Source organism: Salvelinus namaycush, chromosome 7, assembly GCF_016432855.1.
Source record: "Salvelinus namaycush isolate Seneca chromosome 7, SaNama_1.0, whole genome shotgun sequence".
Classification (NCBI taxonomy): Eukaryota; Metazoa; Chordata; class Actinopteri; order Salmoniformes; family Salmonidae; genus Salvelinus; species Salvelinus namaycush.
In genome coordinates, this window is record NC_052313.1 from 56,107,979 (window position 1) to 56,125,081 (window position 17,103).

The following is a 17,103-nucleotide window of genomic DNA, read 5'->3' on the forward strand; positions in this document are numbered from 1 at the left end:
GAACAAACCAACACACTAGCACCTCGTACAGCCCTTCAAACCAACACACTAGCACCCCGTACAGCCCTTCAAACCAACACACTAGCACCCCGTACAGCCCTTCAAACCAACACACTAGCACCCCGTACAGCCCTTCAAACCAACACACTAGCACCCCGTACAGCCCTTCAAACCAACACACTAGCACCCCACACAGCCCTTCAAACCAACACACTAGCACCCCGCACAGCCCTTCAAACCAACACACTAGCACCCCGTACAGCCCTTCAAACCAACACACTAGCACCCCGTACAGCCCTTCAAACCAACACACTAGCACCCCGTACAGCCCTTCAAACCAACACACTAGCACCCCGTACAGCCCTTCAAACCAACACACTAGCACCCCGTACAGCCCTTCAAACCAACACACTAGCACCCCGTACAACCCTTCAAACCAACACACTAGCACCCCGCACAGCCCTTCAAACCAACACACTAGCACCCCGTACAGCCCTTCAAACCAACACAATAGCACCCCGCACAGCCCTTCAAACCAACACACTAGCACCCCGTACAGCCCTTCAAACCAACACACTAGCACCCCGTACAGCCCTTCAAACCAACACACTAGCACCCCGTACAGCCCTTCAAACCAACACACTAGCACCCCGTACAGCCCTTCAAACCAACACACTAGCACCCCGTACAGCCCTTCAAACCAACACACTAGCACCCCGTACAGCCCTTCAAACCAACACACTAGCACCCCGCACAGCCCTTCAAACCAACACACTAGCACCCCGCACAGCCCTTCAAACCAACACACTAGCACCCCGTACAGCCCTTCAAACCAACACACTAGCACCCCGTACAGCCCTTCAAACCAAGACACTAGCACCCCGTACAGCCCTTCAAACCAACACACTAGCACCCCGTACAGCCCTTCAAACCAACACACTAGCACCCCGTACAGCCCTTCAAACCAACACACTAGCACCCCGTACAGCCCTTCAAACCAACACACTAGCACCCCGTACAGCCCTTCAAACCAACACACTAGCACCCCGTACAGCCCTTCAAACCAACACACTAGCACCCCGTACAGCCCTTCAAACCAACACACTAGCACCCCGTACAACCCTTCAAACCAACACACTAGCACCCCGTACAGCCCTTCAAACCAACACACTAGCACCCCGCACAACCCTTCAAACCAACACACTAGCACCCCGTACAGCCCTTCAAACCAACACACTAGCACCCCACACAGCCCTTCAAACCAACACACTAGCACCCCGTACAGCCCTTCAAACCAACACACTAGCACCCCGTACAGCCCTTCAAACCAACACACTAGCACCCCGTACAGCCCTTCAAACCAACACACTAGCACCCCACACAGCCCTTCAAACCAACACACTAGCACCCCGTACAACCCTTCAAACCAACACACTAGCACCCGGCACAACCCTTCAAACCAACACACTAGCACCCCGTACAGCCCTTCAAACCAACACACTAGCACCCCGCACAGCCCTTCAAACCAAGACACTAGCACCCCGTACAGCCCTTCAAACCAACACACTAGCACCCCGTACAGCCCTTCAAACCAACACACTAGCACCCCGTACAGCCCTTCAAACCAACACACTAGCACCCCGTACAGCCCTTCAAACCAACACACTAGCACCCCGTACAGCCCTTCAAACCAACACACTAGCACCCCGTACAGCCCTTCAAACCAACACACTAGCACCCCGTACAGCCCTTCAAACCAACACACTAGCACCCCGTACAGCCCTTCAAACCAACACACTAGCACCCCGTACAACCCTTCAAACCAACACACTAGCACCCCGTACAGCCCTTCAAACCAACACACTAGCACCCCGCACAACCCTTCAAACCAACACACTAGCACCCCGTACAGCCCTTCAAACCAACACACTAGCACCCCGTACAGCCCTTCAAACCAACACACTAGCACCCCGCACAGCCCTTCAAACCAACACACTAGCACCCCGTACAGCCCTTCAAACCAACACACTAGCACCCCGTACAGCCCTTCAAACCAACACACTAGCACCCCGTACAACCCTTCAAACCAACACACTAGCACCCCGTACAGCCCTTCAAACCAACACACTAGCACCCCGTACAGCCCTTCAAACCAACACACTAGCACCCCGTACAGCCCTTCAAACCAACACACTAGCACCCCGTACAGCCCTTCAAACCAACACACTAGCACCCCGTACAACCCTTCAAACCAACACACTAGCACCCCGCACAACCCTTCAAACCAACACACTAGCACCCCGTACAGCCCTTCAAACCAACACACTAGCACCCCGTACAGCCCTTCAAACCAACACACTAGCACCCCATACAGCCCTTCAAACCAACACACTAGCACCCCGTACAGCCCTTCAAACCAACACACTAGCACCCCGTACAGCCCTTCAAACCAACACACTAGCACCCCGTACAGCCCTTCAAACCAACACACTAGCACCCCGTACAGCCCTTCAAACCAACACACTAGCACCCCGTACAGCCCTTCAAACCAACACACTAGCACCCCGTACAGCCCTTCAAACCAACACACTAGCACCCCGCACAGCCCTTCAAACCAACACACTAGCACCCCGTACAGCCCTTCAAACCAACACAATAGCACCCCGCACAGCCCTTCAAACCAACACACTAGCACCCCGCACAGCCCTTCAAACCAACACACTAGCACCCCGTACAGCCCTTCAAACCAACACACTAGCACCCCGTACAGCCCTTCAAACCAACACACTAGCACCCCGTACAGCCCTTCAAACCAACACACTAGCACCCCGTACAGCCCTTCAAACCAACACACTAGCACCCCGTACAGCCCTTCAAACCAACACACTAGCACCCCGTACAGCCCTTCAAACCAACACACTAGCACCCCGTACAGCCCTTCAAACCAACACACTAGCACCCCGTACAGCCCTTCAAACCAACACACTAGCACCCCGCACAGCCCTTCAAACCAACACACTAGCACCCCGTACAGCCCTTCAAACCAACACACTAGCACCCCGTACAGCCCTTCAAACCAACACACTATCACCCCGTACAGCCCTTCAAACCAACACACTAGCACCCCGCACAGCCCTTCAAACCAACACACTAGCACCCCGCACAGCCCTTCAAACCAACACACTAGCACCCCGTACAGCCCTTCAAACCAACACACTAGCACCCCGTACAGCCCTTCAAACCAACACACTAGCACCCCGTACAGCCCTTCAAACCAACACACTAGCACCCCGCACAGCCCTTCAAACCAACACACTAGCACCCCACACAGCCCTTCAAACCAACACACTAGCACCCCGTACAACCCTTCAAACCAACACACTAGCACCCCGTACAGCCCTTCAAACCAACACACTAGCACCCCGTACAGCCCTTCAAACCAACACACTAGCACCCCGCACAACCCTTCAAACCAACACACTAGCACCCCGTACAGCCCTTCAAACCAACACACTAGCACCCCGTACAGCCCTTCAAACCAACACACTAGCACCCCGTACAGCCCTTCAAACCAAGACACTAGCACCCCGTACAGCCCTTCAAACCAACACACTAGCACCCCGCACAGCCCTTCAAACCAACACACTAGCACCCCGTACAGCCCTTCAAACCAACACACTAGCACCCCGTACAGCCCTTCAAACCAACACACTAGCACCCCGCACAACCCTTCAAACCAACACACTAGCACCCCGTACAGCCCTTCAAACCAACACACTAGCACCCCGCACAGCCCTTCAAACCAACACACTAGCACCCCGTACAGCCCTTCAAACCAACACACTAGCACCCCGTACAGCCCTTCAAACCAACACACTAGCACCCCGTACAGCCCTTCAAACCAACACACTAGCACCCCGTACAGCCCTTCAAACCAACACACTAGCACCCCGTACAGCCCTTCAAACCAACACACTAGCACCCCGTACAGCCCTTCAAACCAACACACTAGCACCCCGTACAACCCTTCAAACCAACACACTAGCACCCCGTACAGCCCTTCAAACCAACACACTAGCACCCCGCACAACCCTTCAAACCAACACACTAGCACCCCGTACAGCCCTTCAAACCAACACACTAGCACCCCGTACAGCCCTTCAAACCAACACACTAGCACCCCGTACAGCCCTTCAAACCAACACACTAGCACCCCGTACAGCCCTTCAAACCAACACACTAGCACCCCGTACAGCCCTTCAAACCAACACACTAGCACCCCGTACAGCCCTTCAAACCAACACACTAGCACCCCGTACAGCCCTTCAAACCAACACACTAGCACCCCGTACTGCCCTTCAAACCAACACACTAGCACCCCGCACAACCCTTCAAACCAACACACTAGCACCCCGTACAGCCCTTCAAACCAACACACTAGCACCCCGTACAGCCCTTCAAACCAACACACTAGCACCCCGTACAGCCCTTCAAACCAACACACTAGCACCCCGTACAGCCCTTCAAACCAACACACTAGCACCCCGTACAGCCCTTCAAACCAACACACTAGCACCCCGTACAGCCCTTCAAACCAACACACTAGCACCCCGCACAGCCCTTCAAACCAACACACTAGCACCCCGTACAGCCCTTCAAACCAACACACTAGCACCCCGTACAGCCCTTCAAACCAACACACTAGCACCCCGTACAGCCCTTCAAACCAACACACTAGCACCCCGTACAGCCCTTCAAGCCAACACACTAGCACCCCACACAACCCTTCAAACCAACACACTAGCACCCCGTACAACCCTTCAAACCAACACACTAGCACCCCGTACAGCCCTTCAAACCAACACACTAGCACCCCGTACAGCCCTTCAAACCAACACACTAGCACCCCGTACAGCCCTTCAAACCAACACACTAGCACCCCGTACAACCCTTCAAACCAACACACTAGCACCCCGTACAACCCTTCAAACCAACACACTAGCACCCCGTACAGCCCTTCAAACCAACACACTAGCACCCCGTACAGCCCTTCAAACCAACACACTAGCACCCCGTACAACCCTTCAAACCAACACACTAGCACCCCGCACAACCCTTCAAACCAACACACTAGCACCCCGTACAACCCTTCAAACCAACACACTAGCACCCCGTACAACCCTTCAAACCAACACACTAGCACCCCGTACAGCCCTTCAAACCAACACACTAGCACCCTACACAGCCCTTCCACACATGTTATTAAATCATCTTACCTCGTATCCTAGGCGGGAAGCCCTCTGGAGCAGGGTCTCTCCTGCGTTCTTGTTGACGATGAGCCTGCGGGCCTCGGGAGGCATGGGTCGGCTGGCAGGGGTAGAGGTGGGCAGCGGGGGGTTGGAGGGGGTTGGCGTGCGGTCCTGGGTCTCTGTAGGGCTGGGCAGAGGGCTGAGCTGGGGGGGCGGTGTGAGAGGGGGGGCAGGGGAGGAGTGGGAGTAATCCGACAGGGATGAAGACCTCCTCCGCTTCTCGCTGCATCGCTTTTCCTTGACCTGCTGTGTGTGATGGGGGGAGGGAGAGAGAGGGAGAACGTAATAAGAGTCTGCATGTCAGATCTTCCACAGAAATCTTCCACACACACATCCTGAGATAACGCTATCCTCTTTCCTGTGGGTGTGTGTGTGTGTGTGTTGCTCGACAAGACGCTGCCCTACAGACTCGTCCCATACTGACACATGGCCGTGGAGTGGGGGAACAGAACAGAGGAGGAGAGGAGAGAAAGAGTCTGAAAGAGGAACACGATACTGAGGTTATCAGAGCGCGGTCCCTCTTTCAGACTCCCCTTCCCTCTATTTTTACAGTCTGAGCTGCTCTCCTCCATCCCTCCCTCTCTCAGTCCCTCTCTGCCGAGGTTATCCTTTATGCCGTCCTCCACTTCCTTTCTCCTCCATCCCTCCCTCTCTCAGTCCCTCTCTGCCGAGGTTATCCTTTATGCCGTCCTCCACTTCCTTTCTCCTCCATCCCTCCCTCTCTCAGTCCCTCTCTGCCGAGGTTATCCTTTATGCCGTCCTCCACTTCCTTTCTCCTCCATCCCTCCCTCTCTCAGTCCCTCTCTGCCGAGGTTATCCTTTATGCCGTCCTCCACTTCCTTTCTTCTCTCTCCCTCCTTTTTTCCTACTCCTTCTTTCTGTCCCTCTATGGAGATTAGGGTCGCTAGTCTAGTCTAGGGTGAAGTGCTAATTATTCTCGACCACAGGTTGTGTGTGTGTGTGCACTGCGGGCCCTGCACACACACACGTGGTGGCTACGCGGTGGCGGGGCTAATAAATGTCAGCGCTTCTCCAGGGGCCCTGGCCGTGGCCTCGCAAAGTCATTTATAACCATGAGCACTGGCTTGTCACAGAGAGATGGGGGGGCGAGAGCGTGACTTGACTGCCCACCGCCAGAAATGCCCCAGGAAACACACGCGCACCCAATTGTTACTCCAAAATGTAAAGCTCCTAACAAAAAGCTGTTTTTCCTCATACGCTACCTTTGTAACACTGTTATAAGTTAGGCAAAGCCATTATTGCAACACACTGCGGTTACAAATTCCACTAATATATCTTCAACAACACTGCAGATACAAATTCTACTAATATATCTTCAACACTGCAGTTACACATTCTACTCATATATCTTCAACAACACTGCAGATACAAATTCTACTAATATATCTTCAACACTGCAGTTACACATTCTACTCATATATCTTCAACAACACTGCAGTTACAAATTCTACTAATATATCTTCAACACTGCAGTTACACATTCTACTCATATATCTTCAACAACACTGCAGTTACAAATTCTACTAATATATCTTCAACACTGCAGTTACACATTCTACTCATATATCTTGAACACTGCAGTTACAAATTCTACTCATATATCTTCAACAACACTGCAGTTACAAATTCTACTAATATATCTTCAACAACACTGCAGTTACAAATTCTACTCATATATCTTCAACACTGCAGTTACACATTCTACTCATATATCTTGAACACTGCAGTTACAAATTCTACTCATATATCTTCAACACTGCAGTTACACATTCTACTCATATATCTTGAACACTGCAGTTACAAATTCTACTCATATATCTTCAACACTGCAGTTACACATTCTACTCATATATCTTGAACACTGCAGTTACAAATTCTACTCATATATCTTCAACACTGCAGTTACACATTCTACTCATATATCTTGAACACTGCAGTTACAAATTCTACTCATATATCTTCAACACTGCAGTTACAAATTCTACTCATATATCTTGAACACTGCAGTTACAAATTCTACTCATATATCTTCAACAACACTGCAGTTACAAATTCTACTCATATATCTTCAACAACACTGCAGTTACACATTCTACTAATATATCTTCAACAACACTGCAGATACAAATTCTACTAATATATTTTCAACACTGCAGTTACAAATTCTACTAATATAGCTTCAACACTGCAGTTACAAATTCTACGCATATATCTTCAACACTGCAGTTACAAATTCTACTCATATATCTTCAACAACACTGCAGTTACAAATTCGACTAATATATCTTCAACACTGCAGTTACAAATTCTACTCATATCTTCAACAACACCGCAGTTACAAATTCTACTCATATATCTTCAACAACACTGCAGTTACAAATTCTACTCATATATCTTGAACACTGCAGTTACAAATTCTACTCATATATCTTGAACACTGCAGTTACAAATTCTACTCATATATCTTCAACAACACTGCAGTTACAAATTCTACTAATATATCTTCAACACTGCAGTTACACATTCTACTCATATATCTTGAACAACACTGCAGTTACAAATTCTACTCATATATTTTCAACAACACTGCAATTACAAATTCTACTAATATATCTTCAACACTGCAGTTACACATTCTACTCATATATCTTGAACACTGCAGTTACAAATTCTACTCATATATTTTCAACAACACTGCAATTACAAATTCTACTCATATATGTTCAACACTGCAGTTACAAATTCTACTCATATATCTTGAACACTGCAGTTACAAATTCTACTCATATATCTTCAACACACATTCCTGATGGTTGGCCATCTAGTTAGCATCAATAATTGATGGTTGGTTATCCAGTTAGCATCAATAGTTGATGGTTGGCCATCCAGTTAATATCAATAGTTGATGGTTGGCCATCCAGTTAACATCAATAGTTAATGGTTGGTTATCCAGTTAACATCAATAGTTAATGGTTGGTTATCCAGTTAATATCAATAGTTAATGGTTGGTTATCCAGTTAACATCAATAGTTAATGGTTGGTTATCCAGTTAATATCAATAGTTAATGGTTGGTTATCCAGTTAACATCAATAGTTAATAGTTGGTTATCCAGTTAACATCAATAGTTGATGGTTGGTTATCCAGTTAATATCAATAGTTGGTTATCCAGTTAACATCAATAGTTAATGGTTGGTTATCCAGTTAATATCAATAGTTGGTTATCCAGTTAATATCAATAGTTAATGGTTGGTTATCCAGTTAATATCAATAGTTAATGGTTGGTTATTCAGTTAATATCAATAGTTGGTTATCCAGTTAACATCAATAGTTGATGGTTGGCCATCCAGTTAACATCAATAGTTAATGGTTGGTTATCCAGTTAACATCAATAGTTAATGGTTGGTTATCCAGTTAACATCAATAGTTGATGGTTGGTTATCCAGTTAATATCAATAGTTGATGGTTGGTTATCCAGTTAATATCAATAGTTGGTTATCCAGTTAACATCAATAGTTAATAGTTGGTTATCCAGTTAACATCAATAGTTAATGGTTGGTTATCCAGTTAATATCAATAGTTGGTTATCCAGTTAACATCATTAGTTAATGGTTGGTTATCCAGTTAACATCAATAGTTAATAGTTGGTTATCCAGTTAACATCAATAGTTAATAGTTGGTTATCCAGTTAATATCAATAGTTGGTTATCCAGTTAATATCAATAGTTAATGGTTGGTTATCCAGTTAACATCAATAGTTAATGGTTGGTTATCCAGTTAATATCAATAGTTGGTTATCCAGTTAACATCAATAGTTGATGGTTGGCCATCCAGTTAACATCAATAGTTAATGGTTGGTTATCCAGTTAACATCAATAGTTAATAGTTGGTTATCCAGTTAACATCAATAGTTAATAGTTGGTTATCCAGTTAATATCAATAGTTGGTTATCCAGTTAATATCAATAGTTAATGGTTGGTTATCCAGTTAACATCAATAGTTAATAGTTGGTTATCCAGTTAACATCAATAGTTAATAGTTGGTTATCCAGTTAATATCAATAGTTGGTTATCCAGTTAACATCAATAGTTGATGGTTGGCCATCCAGTTAACATCAATAGTTAATGGTTGGCCATCCAGTTAACATCAATAGTTAATGGTTGGCCATCCAGTTAACATCAATAGTTAATGGTTGGTTATCCAGTTAACATCAATAGTTAATGGTTGGTTATCCAGTTAACATCAATAGTTAATGGTTGCTACATCTAGATTGTTATCCCTGATTGTGACAACGTTTTATGTAAATATTACATCCATGTATGAGATTATAAAATGCTATATTTTAAATGGGATCTGAAAACCCCTCCATATTTAGACACATTCTGATTTGACACATTCTGAAGACACGTTAAATGAACGTGACGCTTCTAAAAGGAAAGTAACATGAAAGACGTTATGATGCTTTATGATATAGATCTGCACATTGTGTGTGTGTGTTTGGACACGTCTGTCAGCGACGGCGCTCGCAGCAGCCAGCGAATGGCAAACAGGATACAGCCACCGCGTCTGCCCCGGAGAGATCTCTCTCTCTGTGTGTGTGTGTGTGTGTGTGTGTGTGTGAATACCGCAGCAGGCGGAAGGAGGAAGGAGGAGGAGAAAGAGAGGAAAGGGAGCAGAGATGCTCGAGGAGGAGGGCTGTGTGTGTGTGTGTGTGTGTGTGTGTGTGTGTGTGTGTGTGTGTGTGTGTGTGTGTGTGTGTGTGTGTGTGTGTGTGTGTGTGTGTGTGTGTGTGTGTACGTGTGTGTGTGTAAGTGTACGTGTGTGTGTACGTGTACGTGTGTGTGTGTGTGTACGTGTACGTGTGTGTGTGTGTGTGTGTGTACGTGTGTGTGTGTGTGTGTGTGTGTGTGTACGTGGTGTGATTCTGCAGGTGCCGTGCTGACAGCTGCTGCGCTGGGTAATTCCTCAGGGCTGGACGGACACGCCAGCACACACACACATAACTCACACAGCACAACTCCTGCAGTATACTCAGTATTGTGATGTGATCTACATAGCCAGAGACAAGGCTCTCACAGACATGACACACCAGCCGAGGCCCATTCCTGCTCCCTGGGGTTGCCGTGTTTTGTGGAGAATGTGCTTCCATCACACAGTCCAGACCTCTAGAGCACACTCACCCTCCGCCCTCTTTCCCTTCCTCCCTCCCTCACTCCTTCCATCCCTACTCCTCTTCCAGTCTGGGGCGGATTGTGCTCAGAGCAGGGGGAGGTCACAGCAGCGACACACAAACACACACTCGCGGTGACCCCAAGCACACCTCCCTCTGAGCTTTCCCAGTGAGCTCCAATAAGCTCCATAATTGTAATAATCAACATGGTTGTGATTTGAAGCATATTTAAGGACCTCTGCCCAGGGGGGGGTTTCAGCCAATGGGAACACACAGTGGAACACAGAGGACTCGATCTCTCACACACTGGGAGAGAGGATGACAAAAAAACAGAGAGAGAGAATGTTTCTGCAAGAGTGTGTGCACAAAAGCGTGAAAAGGAGTGTGTGTACTCACCTTATTCTCCCTCTCTTCCCTCAGTTCTTCATTCCCCGGCCCCAGCCTCTCTCTCTCCCTCTCTTCCCTCAGTTCTTCATTCCCCGGCCCCAGCCCCAGCCTCTCTCTCTCCCTCTCTTCCCTCAGTTCTTCATTCCCCGGCCCCAGCCCCTCTCTCTCCCTCTGGCTGGTGTGTTTAGTCTTGCACTGCCGCTTGCCCTTGGGCTTGTCCTGGTCGCCGTGCCGACGGAGTCTGGGGGCCACCAGGTCCCCCGTTGGGTTGGGGTCATGGTCGGGGTGAGGGCCGGTGTGGGGGGGTCCCAGTCCCAAAGCGCTGGTCCTGCGGTGTTCTTTTAGCCTCTGTCTCTTGTCTGACAGCCGTGGAGGGCTGGGGGTGAGGGTGATGTGGGGGTGTGCAGGGGCCAGGGAGTGAAAGGGGGTGAGGGCAGGGGTGGTGGTCTGCAGGGGTGGTTTTCTGACAGGGGTGTTGGACGGGGTCCGGGAGAGGCGGTCCCGATGCGCTGGGGTCAGAGGAACAGACGGCAGCACCACTAGACAGAGGGAGGGATGGGAGAGGTTAGCTGATCAAGTCCCGGCAAACAGAACCATTTCCCACAGAGCAAATACAACCAGCTAAATGACACTACAAATACTACTTATCCCCTGGCACTACTGGGGTGGAGGCTTTTGTTCCAGCCCAGCACCAACACACCTGGTGGACCTGATAAAGATAGAATGGAATATTGTTGGTTTCAAGGCCATGTGCAACAGCCAACACCAAGTGTCTCTCTTTTCTAGGATGAAACCAAAACAAGCATGTAGAGGACTTTCCTCCCAGGTCTCGTTAGGGAACGTGATGAGACAGAGAGGTCTGGGACTGAACGCTAGAGTGACCTTCTCACGAAGACCTCCGTGGTATCTGGGGATTCTGATCTAGAGGAGGGGGTTATGGGATACAGGAGGGATATATGAAATATGACAGATAGACGGGGAAAACAGAGAGAGGTGAGAGAGATTGGGTGGGCAAGAGATGGAGAGTGATTGCAAAAGGGCAGCAAGCCTGCGAGACAAAGAGCGCGCGCGAGAGAGAGCGAGCGAGCGGGGGAGGGAGAACGAGCAGAACAAAGAGAGCGAGAGGGAGTGCAGGAGAGAGTGAGAGAGCGAGAGAAAACACAAGGGAGTGGGGGGACGCGAGAGGAGGGTGTGTGTCAGCTGTTTTCCATTGCGTGCACCAACAGCGGCATGAAACATACGGAATGACAGACCCTGTGTGCAGCTGCAATACACTGCGATACACACACTCATTTGCACGCACACACACGTGGTGAAGAGAAAGAGAGGCGGTTCCAGAGAGCCAGTGGGGAGGTTTAACTCGTCCATCTGGTAAATGATTTATCGTGCTGGGCGGGAGGCTCGCTGCAAATGGCCTTCCTCCTTTCTCCTCCTCCTCCTCTGAGGATATCCAGAGGGGAGAGGCCAATCCACCACACACACGCACTCGTTCTCACACTTACCTGGTCACACACCACAGCTCTTTTCTAGTAAATAGAGAAGGGGCTAAATGGAGGAGGGGCTAAATGGTGTGAGGAAAAAAATGACACGTTCTATATTGTGTGCGTGTCTCAAGAACTCTATGGACAGACTGGGTACCATGACAACAATAGGCACATGTTCTGCTTACCACCAAACAATTCCTATCTGCAGAGAACACACACACACAAGTGTGTTTGTACATGTGTGTGTGTGTGTGTGTCAACCTGTCTCGCAGTATGCAGGGTGATGACTATTATCCCCTAGCTACCTCTGACCCCCCCTCCCTCCCAGCACAGGGAACAGTCCCCAGAGAGGTGTAGCGCACCAAAGCATGTGTGGTGTGTAAACCGCTTCCCTTCTCCAATAAGGTGTAATTAATACCCTGTACTGTTGTGTTTCCTGCTTAAAGGACCCACTTTAAACATCATGTCACCCCTCATCCTATTCAACCCCTTTTACACCACTAAAGGTTTAACAGGGCTCTTATCTGCCTGGGGTGCAGTTGCACATCTTCAGATTAGTCAACGCACCCTGACAAACCCTGGGACAACGTGGAGGAGCGTTGAACACACCTCTAAACACCCTGACAAACCCTGGGACAACGTGGAGGAGCGTTGAACACACCTCTAAACACCCTGACAAACCCTGGGACAACGTGGAGGAGCGTTGAACACACCTCTAAACACCCTGACAAACCCTGGGACAACGTGGAGGAGCGTTGAACACACCTCTAAACACCCTGACAAACCCTGGGACAACGTGGAGGAGCGTTGAACACACCTCTAAACACCCTGACAAACCCTGGGACAACGTGGAGGAGCGTTGAACACACCTCTAAACACCCTGACAAACCCTGGGACAACGTGGAGGAGCGTTGAACACACCTCTAAACACCCTGACAAACCCTGGGACAACGTGGAGGAGCGTTGAACACACCTCTAAACACCCTGACAAACCCTGGGACAACGTGGAGGAGCGTTGAACACACCTCTAAACACCCTGACAAACCCTGGGACAACGTGGAGGAGCGTTGAACACACCTCTAAACACCCTGACAAACCCTGGGACAACGTGGAGGAGTGTTGAACACACCTCTAAACACCCTGACAAACCCTGGGACAACGTGGAGGAGTGTTGAACACACCTCTAAACACCCTGACAAACCCTGGGACAACGTGGAGGAGCGTTGAACACACCTCTAAACACCCTGACAAACCCTGGGACAACGTGGAGGAGCGTTGAACACACCTCTAAACACCCTGACAAACCCTGGGACAACGTGGAGGAGCGTTGAACACACCTCTAAACACCCTGACAAACCCTGGGACCACGTGTCTAGTCACTTACACAGAGGATGTGTGTGTGTGTGTCTGACTGAGGGGTGTGTGTAGCACAGGGGATGCGAAGGAGTGTGTGTGTCTGTTGCAAAGCGGATATCTATTTGTGGACCGTTGAGTGTGTGTGTGTGTGTGTGTGTGTGTGTGTGTGTGTGTGTGTGTGTGTGTGTGTGTGTGTGCTTGTAGGTTCGTTAAACAACCATTAGAATGCAACATGGCTGAAAAGTGATTCAGAGAAGAGCAGTTTGACTGACACACACCTCTGCATGTTCCATACGTCAGAGGAGCCGTGAGCACTCACACAGTTACACTCTTTACTGAAGACAAGGAAGAAGGATACGATATCAAGGAGAGAGATAGGAGAAAGAGAGAGGCGAGAAGGAATGAACAGGTGACTAGCAGAAATAAATCAGAGATGCTAAATTGGAGACGCTGAGATGAGAAAGTGAGAGACAGAGGGGGAGAAAATACTTTGGCTGGCAGAGAGAGAAAAACCCCCAGAAAAAAGCAGAGAGAGAACTGCTGGTTGAACTACCAGTGTTATTAACGGTGGAATCTCACGCCTCATTATGCCCAGGCACGAGTTGCCACGGCGATATCGTTTAAGTGCCAGAGAGAGGTAGTGGGAGAGAGAGAGAGAGAACGTTGTGTGAGAGAGAGCACGAGAGTCAGACAGACAGAAATCTCGAGAGGAGAGAGGTACAAGCCGTCTGTCACCCAGACAACCACTAACATGTCCCCAAAACGACTGCTCCTGCCTTCGTTTCCACACCAACACCTTGTGTTTCACGTTCACTGCTCAGCCAACTTCCCTGAGCTCTGTTCTCTCTGTAACCCCAAAGGGAACATACAACACGTAGCCTACGCTAGCTAGCTGGCGACAGGCCAATCTTCAAGGTCGTTTGGCCAAGGCAACACGCCCGTAGCCTACAGTGAAAACTGGGAGCAAAGCTCATCCCCAAAATGTTTTACTAATAAAATAGGTGCAGTGAAATGCACAGTGAAATGCACAGTGAAATACATTCATGGTGCTGAATGCAGTGAGTGACTCAACGCTACAGCACTGGAGTGGCTTTTATTGATGTTGAGTCAATAAAAGGTGTGGTTATTGTTCTTTATGGACGGTTGTAAAGAACATGATTATCATGCATTCCACATCCACACAGCCCAATGCCTCCGTGACTCTACTGAAAACTGTTGTCAACATCTGCCAGAAAGGATGGTTGGATGGATTATTATTATACGAAACCCAAACTCTAGCGTACCTCGCTCGATGTCGCCGTGACCAAACGTTTCATGGCACCAGGCGTGGCCGTTGACCTCTGACCTGCGTTTCAGGCTCCGGTCTTCCTGTGAGGCAACCTTGGCGTCTGTGACGCCAACCTCGGGGCACCCGTCGGGCAGGGCCGTCGTCATGGCCATGCTTCCGTTGACCTCTGTCGACCTCTGTGTGGCGGCCTGCCATTGGCTGAGCTCCTGGGCGAGGCGGGGCTTGCTGAGTCGGAGGCCGGTCAGCTCGATACACACCTTGAGGTTCTTTAGTTCCTCTGGGACGGGCTCAGTGGGGCCTGGGGAGATGGACCACCAGGGGTTAAATCAACGTTTGGGAAACCAAGTCAGTGTGGGTTGGATGATTTATGAAGTTCAGTCAGAGCAACAACCTACTGGAGATGAAAGAGAAAAGACACCATTGAGGCTGTAATGGTTCACCAGAAACCTTCTCCATCTGTTCACCGTCCCTCCCCAAATCCACCAACACTTTCAAATACAAATCATCTGATAATGAACAGAAAACACATGAAAACACATCTTTCTCAAATGACATTTGGGTGGAAAAATCCAGTTGATCTTTTCCATGTAAAGAGGCACGAATTGTAACGAAATGCGCTTGAATCTAATGAATTTAGTTGCATTGGAAGCTCAGCTAATAAAAGAAGTTAAACATTTGTTTTTAAATGAAAAGCTGTGCTGTTTTGAAAGAGCTCACCTCCAACACCCTGCTAACAACAAATGGGAGCAATTCCACAGAGTTTTAAATAAAGTAGCGATGCTCAGAAGGTTATTTTGGGTTGAAACCAAACTGGTGTGTTTGTGAAGCTCGACACCGCAGAGCCCCTTGACGAATCACAGCTGAGTGTGTGTGTTTGTGTGTTTGGTTTCGTGTAGGCAACTGAACACAAATCACACTACATGAAAAGACTGAGAAAGACACCACCACAAAAGAGAACGACAGAGGGAGAGAGGAAGAGAAGGAGTGAGAGCCCAGCTACATGAAAGCAGATGAATCCAGGCAGGGGAGAGAGTGATGACAGACAGGATGGGGGGATTCTCTTGTCACTGAGCGAGGGATGGGGAAGGAGGGAGAGAAAGAGGAAGAATAAAGGAGAGGTAAATAGATCCATGCCGAGGGCCCTTACCGTTTGTTAGCCTGGCTCTTTTGGCTGGAACATCCATCGTCTCCTCTTCTCTCTCATTTTCCTCCCGCTCTTTCCCCTGGCTGTCGGCCTGGAGTGGCTGGCACGGTTCCAGGGCATATGCGTGTTTCCTGCCAGGCACCGCGGTGGGCATGGTGGGCATGATGCCAGGGTTGGCATCCTTCTGGGCCAGCCTTTCCACTGGGGCCGTGGGCAGGCTGGCAGACCACTCCCGTGGGAGCACACACACCCTCTCCTCTTTCTCCATCATCATCCCCCTCTTCCTCTCCTCCAGGTCGGGGCCAGCCTGCTCCCTCTCTCTGGGTGGGAGGCCCTCGGTGTGTGGGCATCGCTGGAGAACAGGCACTCTGTTGTTGGGGCACGTCAGCTGCACACCTGCACGCACACACACACACACACACACACACACACACACACACACACACACACACACACAAATAGGGATAATCAAATACACTAAGCAGCACTGGAGAAACCACAGCACTCTCATCAAACTAAATCAGTTTAAAATGATGACTGCTGGTCCAGGCTCAAGAAGAGGTAGAAAATACTCCCCACACAAACAGCAGCCACTAACCAGCCCAGCAGCCACCCCTATGTTTGGCCGAGGCCCACCATGCTCTTCCCACACACAGAGGTAGCGAGAGAGAGAGGCAGCGAGAGAGAGAGGCAGCGAGAGAGAGAGAGGCAGCGAGAGAGAGAGAGGCAGAGAGAGAGAGAGAGGCAGAGAGAGAGAGAGAGGCAGAGAGAGAGAGAGAGGCAGAGAGAGAGAGAGAGGCAGAGAGAGAGAGAGAGGCAGAGAGAGAGAGAGGCAGCGAGAGAGAGAGGCAGCGAGAGAGAGAGGCAGAGAGAGAGAGAGGCAGAGAGAGAGAGAGCGACTGGGTCTTTCCGACTCCCTGGGCTCAAATTAGCTTCAAACATCAGC

The 17,103-nt window shown here is 49.2% G+C and overlaps 2 protein-coding genes across 2 annotated transcripts in view; both read right to left on the minus strand.

The window, feature by feature from the left end:
- Nucleotides 1-17,103, minus strand: part of LOC120050855 (interleukin-1 receptor accessory protein-like 1) — an 838,450-nt gene that overhangs the window by 174,088 nt on the left and 647,259 nt on the right. The window lies entirely within an intron of this gene.
- Nucleotides 1-17,103, minus strand: part of LOC120050264 (BCL-6 corepressor-like) — a 76,395-nt gene that overhangs the window by 33,379 nt on the left and 25,913 nt on the right. The window contains exons 5-8 of the mRNA XM_038996842.1: nucleotides 16,161-16,553; nucleotides 15,009-15,311; nucleotides 10,895-11,424; nucleotides 5,277-5,555 (exon numbers count right to left, since the gene is read on the minus strand). Of these exons, the coding sequence (XP_038852770.1) occupies nucleotides 5,277-5,555; nucleotides 10,895-11,424; nucleotides 15,009-15,311; nucleotides 16,161-16,553 (1,505 nt within the window). The remainder of the gene's footprint in view (nucleotides 1-5,276; nucleotides 5,556-10,894; nucleotides 11,425-15,008; nucleotides 15,312-16,160; nucleotides 16,554-17,103) is intronic.